Below are 13134 nucleotides of genomic sequence, written 5' to 3'. Positions count from 1 at the left end.
CAGCTCGCTGCTTACAAAACAGCAGAGGCCAGCTTTTGGTGACACGCAGCATGAAGGCCACTGCAGGGCGAGGCGATAAGTTGGGAACACAGAGGCAAAAGACAATTAGGGAGGATTTTCAAAGAGCTTCGGGGCCTGCAGCTGTAAGACTCCCGTGGACTGCACAGCAGTGGTGTGCCTACATTTCTCTTCTTCACACCGCTCTAAAAATACAAGCAATCAACTCTTGGATGACTTCAGGAATCCAATTGCCTATCTCTGCTTCCTCACAGCACCTGGCATTGTTAACGGCGACGAGGAGCGAGCACCGGCGTTCTGAAATGGCACAAAGCTGGATGTGCTATTATTTCTTTTTGCCCTTACTGAATTGGAAAATTCACCATGTCTTCTAAAACAAAAAAAATTCCCTGCTGAACACTATGAGGTGCCTTTTTTGGTTTGGTTTGATTTTCTTTAATGTCGAGGTGCGTCCTTGTGTGTTGAAGGCTTGCTCTCTCAGAGAACAAGTCATATGTAGCTGCCTTTAGGATTACGAACAGAGTTGCAAATGTGTGAGAACGATCAAGATAGATAAAAAATGAAAACAATGGAATGCAATAGAAAACAGATGTTGAAAGGAAAAGAAAATGATAAGAAATTCCAGCTGATGAAATAGAGGTGGAGATGGGAAAAGAAAGAAGAAAATTGCCTGTGATTTTAGACAGATAAGAACGGAGCCACATGCAGAGGGCCCCTCACGGGTACCATTCGCCATGTCTTAAGGATTAGATAAGGTTCTTTCACTTCAATGACGATTTGTGCAGCGTCCTCAACTGCAAATGCTCCATGAATTCAATTCAGTAGGCTCTCGGCACTGTGCACGGTGCTATGATCATGAGGTGTGTGGCCCCTGGCTTCTCCATATGTAAAATGGCAAGAATAATAGTCCCTACCTTGCAGGGTTGTTGCAAGGATTAAATGAAATAAATACAATTCCACATAATAAACACTTCATATAACATTAGAGTTCTTGTTATGATTTTTATTGCAATATTTAGTGAGGACACACATTCTGGATAGATTGCTGTTCTTGAATACTGAATAAATGAACAGGAGACTGCCAGTGTTATGATGTTGGCTCAAACAATAAACTATATATAATCTACTTCATATTTTTTATATTACACATTTTCTAAATAAAATTTTTATTATAAAATTTTATAATAAATTATACAATGAGGAATATTCTAATTAACTCAAATTCTTTTTTTCCCTTAAATGCCCAGATATAAGATTTTTTTCTTGCAAACTTTTTCAAATGACCACCTTAATATCCTACTTTACACATTTTACCTACTGTTGTTTAGAATCTTAGCAGTTATTTTTATTCCTGCAATAGATGATACTATATAGTACTCTCCCTCTCTGTGAATGCCCTATTCTAACAATCAACATGGAAACAAAAATCTCCTGAAAAATATTTATGAAGGTAATGAGCTGCTCATGATTTTATCAATTATCTTTCTAAGTTTCACATGTCAAATTAAATATTATCTACCTAGGGAAGTGGCCCCCTTTTCAAAATGCTCGACTATACTATCAACTTATACTTAGAGTTTCCAATACTGAGGCTGTGATATTGCCCCCAAATATTCCAAAACATTATTTATAGGACAAAGGACAAAATATAACTGATATATTTTATGTCTACATCACATTTACATAGTGTCTATATATTGAGGTCATGTTGCCAAATAAGATAATTGAGTTGGTAGCTCGGTGAATGCAGCCTGTGACATCATTTGGCTTCTGAACAGATTGAATAATTAGCGATTACAGAAACACTGCTAACTGATTTCAGTGATATACTATGAAGATCTAAAGCTATTTGTGTGAAATAACCTTAAATTACATGCATATGCAATTATGGTTTGTTTTGTTTTGTTTATTTGACAGGGTCTCTCTCTGTTGCCCGGGGTAGAGTGCAGTGGTGTCATCATAGCTCCATGTAACCTCAAACTCCTCGGCTCAAGGGATCCTCATGCCTCAGCCTCGAAGTAGTTGGGACTATAGGTGTGTGCCACCATGTCTGGCTAATTTTCCTTAGTTTTTATATAGATGGGGTCTTGCTATGTTGCTCAGGCGGGTCACAAACACTTGGGCGCAAGTGATCCTCCAGCCTTGGCCTCCCAAAGTGCTTGGATTACAGGCATGAGCTACCATGCCAGGCCAATTATGGTATCATTCCAGGGGAAGACCCGTGGTGCAAGAGAAGATTCAAAGACTAAGTTTACAATCTCATCTCTTTGGCCTCCTGTTTTTCTTTATATAGCTTCCGAGACAAAAATTTCTTTTTGTTCATTTATTCATTTATAATACTTTGCATTTGTAAAACATTGCATAGGTTACAAATTTTATTTATATACATATATTTTTATATAATCCTTAGGACAAAATTTAGGGCCAGAATTAGCACCTCTGTAAAATAGAGAACTCCAATTGCTTGGCAGAATAGAGGTTGTTGGACACTTAACTGCATGCTCATTCTACTGAACCTGACAGCCCAACATTAAAGAATGTTACTGTAAAATATGTATATAAAAGTATTTATAAAAAATGTATTCTTCCCCCCACCCCCAACATTTGAGTAAATGCAAGAGATAAGAATAAACTTTGACCCTTGCAAAAATGATAAATTAACATTAAGGCAAAGAATCTACATGATCAGGTAAAAACAAGTCTCAAATGTTACTGTTTACCTTGCTCTCCCAAAACTGTTTTGAAAAGGAGGTAGGCATCTTGCTTACTTTAAATCTTATAGGCTTCCTATTTCAAGTGTCTATTGCTATGTTTTTTCTCAGATACAGTAAAGGCCCACAGAGCCTAAAGTAAAGGCACAGTACATGGTTAAAAATGCAATAAATGTGGTCATAGAGGGCCCAGGAAAAAACTCTGAAATGGCAAACAAACAAACAAACAAACAAAAAAACGGGAAGAAACTAAAAGACAGGATAGATCACGGCAGGAGAAATGGAGGCACCTGTTTTGGAAGGATGGCGCCAGAGGCAAAAAGGACTACTGTGCAAGACCCCCATTACTAAAACTGTATTCATGGAAGATGTTTACTGGCAGATCAGATCCTGACACTTTTAATTACAGAACCCAGATCAAACAAAAGTGAAAATCCTGTGGTCAGTCTGAGGAGGCAATATTAGACACTGCCACTCATTGTCAAATGGAGTTAAGAAGTTTATTGCTCAAAAACACAGAGATGCTTCACTAGCCCAGATGCTACCGAACAGGGTAGAGTGGCATGACCTGATCAAGAAAATTTAAGTACACCTTCTTGTCTCAGCTTCTGTATATTTATTTGTGAAGTTATAGAAATTTTCCAGGAATGTTTTGAAGAGCACATGAGGCATTCATTAGTCTCTCTTGAGTCTCACTCTACAAAACAAATGTAGTGATTTTTTTTTCACTAAACTTGACATGGCTCTGGGACGAATCAGTGATAGAGTCCCAACCTCCCCTGGCTTCTACATGTTTATTCCAGGGTTTTCTGGGAAGATTGCTTTTCCACTCTTCATGAATAGTTCATGTGCTAGTCTCCAGTGGAAACAAAGTGACATTTCTTATTACTGTTGGCTGTTGGAAAGCAATTGCAAAGGGAGTGCCTTGAAACAATTAGTCCTCTGTAACTGATTATTTAACAATGTGTATTTCCCAAGAGCTGTTTATCCTCAAAAGGAAGCAGCCAAGACTAAATATACACCGTATCTAAGCAGACACCCGCACTGAACCCCTCTGGGTGCTGAGTGGGAGTGCTCACACAAGAAAATTAAAGAAGGATTATTAATTTGCTTCTATATTCCATTTGGGAGGGGATCTGTATTTTTTTCATGAGCAAAAGAGCAAAGAAATATGTTCCATTTCTTATGATACCTCAAAGACTATTTTTATTTGGGAAGATCTCTTCATAAAAGATGGCTTTAGTTTTAAAGCTGAAATTTAACATATACCCACAAGAAATACATGGAAAGCAAGGAAAAAGAGAGTAAAAGGGAGGGAGGAAGCAACAGAGAGAGAGAGCCAGAGAGAGAAAGAGAGAAAGAAAACACTATGTTTTTGTAGAAAAATGCTTTATGTGTTCAAGGCACTCTAATGGCCACCAAGGAACAATAAAAAAATAAGTAGAAGACACTGTTCCCACCTTTGAGTCAGTTATTGACCAGCCATTTAGCAGTTTAAGATACGGGGCTAGAACTGAAAATGATTTTAACCAACTGATACTTAAGTCTGAATATGGGCTATATATTTTTAGCTACAAATTCCATGTTGTAACTCCCTTCTCTGAAATAGGGGATGATTCAAAAACTGCCAGGGAATAGCTCAAGACCAGATGCTTGCACAAATGAACATGTATAAGTCAGTTACAGAGAGACAGTCAGAAAGGACTCCGGAGAATGCAGTCTCATCACATACTGAGATGTATCATATCCCAACACTATGCGAAGTTCTGCTTCCTTGCCAGCTTATGCATTCCAAGAAGAATGCATTTCAGCTTTTGGAAAGCTGCTTCTATGTACATGAGCGTTCTCCAAAAACGTAATTTCTAGCAGCTCCAGTAAGCTCATGCCTGTTATCTTACATGGGATTCTCTACATGTAGGAAAATTGTCAGTCAGTTAAATTCTGACATAGTAAATGTGAGAAACTCCTAAAAGAAAACCTGAAATAAATGCTATATGTCAGTCTGAATCTGACTGGTTCAGGTTAAAAATAGAGAAATATTTTATCACATAATTACAGCTAGGAGTGATATGCAAAATATTTAATAATGAGTGTGGTGTAGGCATTGCCCAATCAGAGTGGCTGCAGATCTAGCGTTGGAGTAGCATCCTGGAGGCCCCCCATCTGGCCAAGTGTGAGACTTTTAGCTGCTGGAAGTCTGGGAATGCTTCTAACTTTAATGGCTGGAAGCCTGGGACACATGCAAGGGATTTGACAGTAGCAATTTTCAATATTTTAACAATTGATAGGGTTCTACCAGTGTTTACCAGCTGAGTATCAGCCTAGCAATTACTCTCATATGAATTTATATAAGTTCAAACAGTTTAAGAAACTTGGATAAACCGTTTAAGAAACTTATGATCTATAGGTATTAGCATGGATACACTTAGAAATAACAAACTAAACCCTTTTTTTTATAAATAGAGGTGAATGGATTAATGGAACAGGGAATTAAGAAAACATTAAACAAAGTGTCTTATGAATTTCTTGTGGGCAACATATAGACATTTGGTTATATGATGGCTCACAAGTATGCACATAATAAACTAATGTCAACTGATGATGTTTCCCAGTTTTTCGACAATAGCTGTTTTTGCCTTGTCCAATGAATGAAAAAATTTAGAAAGTACGTACAGTGGACAGCTGTTACTTTGGCCTGCCTGACACTGTTGCCCTCCTCTGCTGGGAAAGAAGTCCTTTCTTCTGGTGGGAATTCCATTCCATGTGGTTTTTATGAGATCAACTCCACTCCTTCAGCTACTGGGCTCTATTTATGACCCAGACCTGGCTAGAGTACCTGTCACCAAGTAATTGGTTCCTGGATGAAATGTGACCCAGGGTGGGGCCATTCAGTCTTTCATAGGACTTTCTGATTGAGAAATAAGGTCTTTCCTGCTGAAGCTGGAAAACTGGGAGGAGGTGAGTCTTGCACTGTGGCAGCCACCATGCTCTGTGCACTCAAAGCCCATTTAACCAAAAAGAAAGACAGAGCCCTGTGGCCTTTGCTTTGGGAATTTAGGCTCACTAGCCAAGTCAATATAAAACAACATCCGTCTTTCTTTTTTGAAGTTCAGACTCCCTCTTTTGATATGAAATAAAGCATGATGAAAATTAGGACTTCTTCACCTTACATCAAACATATCGTGGGGAAGTAGCAAAAACATAATTACCATGATCATGCTGTCATGTTATTAATATCTAGTAGCTACTAGAATTAAGAAAGAATTCTCAGGGAATAACTTAAAGAGGATTTTCACCTTCATTCTCCATGTTCTGCTCACCCTCAATATCCATAGTTTAATTTTTTAAAAAACAATCAAGAAGATGTTAATAATAAGGATAGACCAATAAGAATTTGAGGGAAAGTTCAGTTCCTGGGAGGAAAAAGTCTTTAGGGTTCAAGGAAAATTATTAAACAATAAAATTAATGGTAAACATTTAGAATGATGATATTTTTACTTAATTTTTGCATCTGTATCCATCATGGTTTACAAAATACTTTATACACATTTTCTTAAATGCTCAAATGTACTAGAAGTTTGGTAGCTCAACCCTGATCTTTCAGGAAGTAATAAATAAATTTCAGGTAGTGATAAATAAATATAAAATATTTCAAGTGATCAAGATTTCCAAAGTGCACCAAATACTAAATATCAAAAAGTCAGAATACTATAGAAATATGCCTTGCATTCATCAATCTCAGAACATCTGTGACATTATAACAATCTGGATAAAAAGTGAGTCAGTAATCTCCTCTGAGCAAAATATAATAGGCAAGCATAAAACACATCATATTCTTTTGTGGTCACAGATGTTGACAAAAGCAAGTCAAGGAATACAAAGGCCAGTGGAAAAAAAATACAACCAAGCCTGCATGGAACATACTTTCAAATCTTACGATTCTAGAGCCATATTTCATGGAAATACCTAAATTGAAGACCTGAGGCAATCTATAAATTGTTAACCCAAATGAACCCTAGAGAAATGATATTGTCCAAGCCTCTGTTAATAGGCATTACATTTAGGACTGATTCACTGAGCACTAGAACCAGGAACGTGCCCGTGTGCTAGGTTCTAAGCCACAGTGATACAAACAGTCACGGCTGCTTCCATTCCTCATAGGAAGGGATCAAATTTCTTTTGTATCTCCCAATAAAATATAACATAATACTCAACAGTCTCCCTTTATTTTCAAACCTCCATAATAAATTTTTCCCGTGTATGTGGTTTGATAGGTTACCCAAGCTACCATTATAATCTTAGGGCTTACATTTATTTAATCACTGCTGACTGGGTCAATTACAGATTTAAGTTGTCCAACCTCCATTGAGTCCCACTGATTTCTCTCTAAGCAATGTGTTTCTTGACCATCTTCCAGCATAGTTTATTTACTTTCTGCCCAGAAACTGCTCCATACCTTTTATAATTTTTACATCAAGCTTTCAACCCGTTACTCTGAATAAATGACCTTGCTTCCTGCCTTTAAGAGAAAAGAGAGGGCATTGCTAACTTGCAAGCGTGCAAATGCCAACTTCCCACACTTCCAGCTCCAGAGTAGTTTTTCATATCCACCAATCATTCCTTCTTTCCCCAGCCTCAGAAAAAGAAACATCGCTACTCTTCCCTCAGAGAAGCCCTTTCTTCCTGCCTCATCCATGATCTTGCCACGACAATGAATCTTTCCTCCATTTGTCAGTTTCTCCTTTTTTGGTTCTTGTCACAAGAAAAGAAAACAAAAGCAAAAAAAATGTACTTTGAACCAACCAACCTCCTTTCCTAAGCTATTTCTTTCTTTCTCTTTGCATTCTCCATTTCACTTCTTTTTTCTCAAACTGTGGTCCCTAGACCAGCTAACTCTGCATTAGCTGGAAACTTGTTAGAAATGCAAATTATCAGATTCCACCCAGACTTGCTGTATCAGAAACTCTGGGTGTGGGGCCTAACAATCTATGTTTTAATAAGCCCTCTATGGAATTCTGATGTACCCTACGGTTTGGGAACTACTGCATTAGACCTCATTGCTCCTCAGTTCTCATCCTTTTGACTATTCTAGTACACTTGACAGAGTTAGGCATTGCTTCCTTTTGAAGCTTTCTTTTCTACATGCAACTGCGAACACTATTCTGGTTGTCTTCCTAGCTCTCTGATCACTCATTAATAATCTCTTTCACTAGCCCTATCCCTATATCCAGTTACTAAAACATTGGTATACAGTATTTACCAATGTCCCCCAAATCTCACCAACTTCATTGCATATTAAGACCTTGCTGTTTATGTGATCTCTATTTTGACTAAAGTTATCAGTGTCGAGCCATTCACTCAAGCCAGAAATTTCTAAGTGATGTTCCTCTCTTGTACAATTCCTACATTTAATTGGCTAACCAAATTTCATTAATATTAATCTCATGCTCATGGATAGAAAGAATTAATATTATTAAGATGACAATATTACCCAAAGCAATCTACCGGTTCAAAGCAATTCCTATCAAAATACCAATGATGTTTTTCACAGAAATGGAAAAAAAAATCATAAAATTTGTATGGAATCATAAAAAACTTTGAATGGCTAAAGCAATCCTGAGCAAAAAGAACAAATCTGGGAGCCAGGCATATGCCTATAGTCCCAGCTACTTGGGAGGCTAAGGTGGGAGAATCGCTTGAGCCTAGGAGTTTGAGGACAGGCTGGGCAACATAGGATACTCTGTCTGAAGGAAAAAAAAAAAAAAGAAAAGAAAAAGAAAGAAAAGAACAAAGCTCAAAGCACACACTACCAGACTTCAAAATATACTGCAAAGCTATGGTAGTATAGTACCACCAAAACAGCATGGTACTGGCATAAAAACAGAAACACAGATCAGCGGAACAGAACAGAGAACCCAGAAATTAATCCAAATATCTGCAGCCAAATGATTTTTGACAAAGACACCAAGAACACTCATTGGGGAAAGGGCAATCTCTTCAATAAATGGTGCTGGGAAATCTGTATATCCATATGCAGAAGAATGAAACCAGACCCCCACCTCTTACCTATACAAAAATCAACTCAAAATGGATCAAAGACCTAAATGTAATACTCAAAACTGTAAAACTACTATAAACAAACATAGCTGAAATGCTTCAGGACATTGGCCTAAGAAAAAATTTTATGAATAAGACCTCAAAAGTATAGGCAACAAAAGCAAAAATAAACAAATGGGATTATGTCAAACTAAAAAGCTTCTGCACAGCAAGGGAAACAATCAACAGAGAGAAAAGGACAACTTACAGAATGGGAGAAAATATTTTCAAACTATTTATCCAACAGGTGATTAAAATCCACAATATACAAGAAACTCAAATATCTGAACAGCAAAAAATAATTTGATTAAAAAATGGACAAATGGTCTGGACAGACATTTCTCTAAAGAAGATACACAAATGGCTAAAAAAATATTTTAAAAATGCTCCATATATCACTAATCATCAAGGAAATGCAAATCAAACACACAATGAGCTATCATCTCACCCCAGTTAGGATGCTTTTTATCAAAAAGATAAAACAAATCCTGGCAAGGATGCACATAAAAGGGAACTCATACACTGTTGGTGGAAATGTAAACTGGTAAAGCCACTGTTGAGAACAGTATGGAGGTTCCTCAAAAAACTACAAATAGCACTCCCATGTGATCTGGCAATGCCACTACTGGGCATTTATCCAAGGAAAGAAAATTAGTCTATTGAGGAGACATCTGCACCCCCGTTTATTGCAGCACTATTGACAATAGCCAACATATGGAATCAACATAGGTTTCCAACAACAGATGAATAGGTAAAGGAAATGTGGTATATATACACAATGGAATACTATTCAGTCACAAAAAGAATAAAATCCTGTCATTCATGGCAACATAGATGGAACTGGAGGACATTATGTTAAGTGATATAAGCAAGGGACAGAAAGTTAAACACTGTATGTGCTCACTCATGCATGAAAACCAAAAAAAAATTCATCTCACACAAGTAAAAGTAGAACAGAAGCTACTAGAGGCTGGGAAGGCTAGCGAGGATAGGGAAAGATTTGTTAAAGGATACAAAAGTATAGCTAGAAAGAATAAGTTCTAGTGTGCTATAGGATGTCTATAGCTAACAATAATATACTACAAAGTTTCAAATAGATAGGAGGAAAATATTGAATGCTCCCAACACAAAGAAATGATAAATGTTTGAGATGATAGATATGCTAATTACCTTGATCAGATCACTACACAATATATGTATCAAAACATCACTGTGTACCCCACAAATACGTGTCAATTAAAACAAAAAAAAATTTATCTCTATAACAACTATCAAACCTGTCATGTGCTCTTTATTTCCAGGCACATTGCCAGAATACCTATAGTCTAGAATAGGATAACAGACTACCCTCCCAGAGCTGCTCTCTTTTTTTTTTTCCAATATCCCCTCCTAAACATTTCCAGTTATCCTTCTAGAGAGTAGATACAAGCATGTCATCCTAATTCAAGATAAAAAAATTAAAAATTGACAAAATTTTAAAAAACAAATCAGAACAAAACAAACAAGAAGCACAGCTTTGATGGCTTTCCATTGCTTAAAGGCTGAAGTTTAGCATTCTGAGCATGGAAAGTTGGCATTTAAGCCAAACTACCCTCTCTGTCTCCTTTCCTACCACTTCTTTTCTAATTGCAAAACCTTTCTCCTTCCCTCCCAAGCCTTTGCTTAATCTAGGCAAGGTCAATCACTTTCCCTTTTTGCAGCCTTGGCTAACTGAAATACCCATCTCTACACAAAATACCCATCTGTAACTGTACACTCATTTATTTAATAAACATGGAAGGTCACAAACTCAGGGGCAGGTAAAATGAATGAACTAAGCATATCAGGTCTGCTCAGGGCTTGAAAATTGCTGCCATGCAAGTATTGCCTTCAAAGAAAAGTCAGAAATTCAGGTTTTTAATGTGAACTTTTTCAATTTTAAAAGTCTGCAGCAACTATTTGGAAATCTAAAACCCTCTTTTGTGTACCATTGTGTGTCTGCCAAATAAAATACACTTGTAGGCTGTCTGTCTGAACCTTGATCTTAGTTCCACTAAAGCCCTAGGGATCCAAAGGTGACCAAGATGGGGCTTATGGCCTGATGGCTCACCTCTGGGCTCAGCTCAAATGCTGGGCTCAGCTCAAATGCAGGAGTAAACAGGCCCTTACTCACTCTCATAATGCTTTGTTTACATGGCACCTGCCATAGAGCTAATTGTTTACTCTTTAAATCATCAGATTCTAGAGGGGCAGGGCTGTCTTCTTCACTCTGGTATCGGCAGTGCTAGCATACTGCCAGTAGGTGCTCAGTTATAACCATATCCATAGAGAGATGTCTATATATCAGTTTGTATCAACTTGATTCTAAACCTTTAGCTATTTTGTATTTTTCCCTTCCTAAATTGATAATGTGCTTTGATTAGGCACCATCATGTAATCTATGATTTAACTAAAGAACGTCTTCTAAAATAATGGTCTCCAACCTTTTAGGCACCAGGGAGCGGTTTCATGGAAGACAATGTTTCCACCACAGATAGGGGGCAGGCAAGGATAGCTTTCAAATGGTTCCGCAGTGATTTGAGTGATGGGGCGTGGCTGTAAATACAGATGAAGCTTCGCTCACCTCCTGCTGTGTGGCCCGGTGCCTAACAGGCCACACACTGGTATTCGTCTGTGGCCCACGGGTGGAAGACTGCAGTTCTAAAATGTAAACCTAAAAATGCTGTGGGTCATACTTCAATTGTATGTTACAATCCTAAATATATGTATGTATGTATTAATATACACACACATACATACACACATGTGTATGTTTTATACACATGCTCCTTGTAAGATGATAGTCAAAATAAGGACTATTTATCGATACTTTTGGTAAACTTAAGAAATTATTGTAGTCTAGGGCAGATCTTTTCACTTTTGAAAATAAGGAAAATGTGTTCATTTGTTCCATTTGTTAATTTCAGGGTGCAACGTTTTTCCATTTAACAAAAGCACTAAAAAAGTCAGCTTTAATTTTTGCTACAGTTATATAATTTCTAGTTATGCTCTCCAACCATGCTCACAAAACTAATTTAAGCTGGGCACTGCTGGACTTGGGAGATGTCAATCATTTTCAGTGAATCAAACACTCTCATTTCACTAAGCATCAGGCTTAAGAGGGGATTGCTTGAACACTGATATCTATTTCACTCCTCAATTGATCTCATTTCTAGATACAGCCATGGCCCAAATATGTGCATAGATCGCACATGTCTGCTTTCTGAAAATTTTGTAAACATCAATCCTGCTGAAAAAAATTATGGTTTTGTAGTTACGTGGATATTTGTTGTCAAAATGAAGGTGAGTAAACATTTTGTCTTCCCTATCCGTATAATGAGCAAGTCCGAATCTCAGCCATATTTCAAGTGTTAAAGATTTAGCCCCCTGTCATTTTATTTTACAACTCTGCATGATGTGATATTATTTTGTGCACGAATGCACCTATGTGCGGATGCTTGACTCTTTAATATTGAAATTCCGTGCTTTGTACTCATTAGGATAAATGTGCATTGTCATAACCAAACTGTCAGGCTTACCTGCAGACTGTTGAAAATGACAAAGAGAACCAGCATCCAGAAGTGTCTGTATGCCATGTGCAGTCCTCCCCAAAGCCATGTCATAGAAATCAGGGCAAAGAGATATAAAATCAGTGGAATTTCTAGAAATTAAAAAAAAAAAGAAAAAATTTTGAGCTTCAGAATACTGCATAGTCACAAATTATTTTTGGCTCCTTTCTGTGATACTCTATATGCCTAAGTACCCATTTTGAGAGAACAACCTTGGAAATTACATTCTTATGCCAGCGAAGAGAAGGCACATTGCTGAGTCCATATTCTTTCTGTTTTGCAAATGGAGCTGCTGATAGGCCTGGGATGGGGACGGATAACTGTTCCTCTCCTAGACTGCCACCTGCTGGACTGTTCAGAGAGTTCCACAAACAATTATGGAGTTGCATAAATCTTGAGAAAATGGTAGGCAGCAGTGTGCTCCAGATATTAGTGTATTTTGACCAGGCACTTAAAAATAGAAATTGTATAAAATTTGTGTGTGATGGAAAAGCATGCACTCACCTCCCTTTTCTGACTAAGACACCAAAATTTATTGCTAAGGTTAAGAGCAAAGAGGAAGTGAGTGACTGACTTCCATCAACCAAGCTTATTCTATCCATAATGTTCTCATGTGATTTGTTTTCAACAGATTTCTTTAGGGTCAAGGGACTTCATTACCCTTTTCGCTTGTCTATTTTGAATTTTCTTTGCTATTAGGGTTTCAGAATAATAACCTTATA

General features: G+C 37.4%; 1 protein-coding gene across 1 annotated transcript in view; it reads right to left on the bottom strand.

The window, feature by feature from the left end:
- ADGRV1 (adhesion G protein-coupled receptor V1) overlaps window positions 1–13134 on the bottom strand; it is a 498644-nt gene that overhangs the window by 37530 nt on the left and 447980 nt on the right. The window contains exon 87 of the mRNA XM_045565724.1: window positions 12383–12504. Within this exon, the coding sequence (XP_045421680.1) occupies window positions 12383–12504 (122 nt within the window). The remainder of the gene's footprint in view (window positions 1–12382; window positions 12505–13134) is intronic.

The sequence above is a fragment of the Lemur catta genome, chromosome 12 (assembly GCF_020740605.2).
Source record: "Lemur catta isolate mLemCat1 chromosome 12, mLemCat1.pri, whole genome shotgun sequence".
Classification (NCBI taxonomy): Eukaryota; Metazoa; Chordata; class Mammalia; order Primates; family Lemuridae; genus Lemur; species Lemur catta.
The sequence above is the reverse complement of the archived record's forward strand: the minus strand, read 5'-3'. Positions and strand labels throughout refer to the sequence as shown.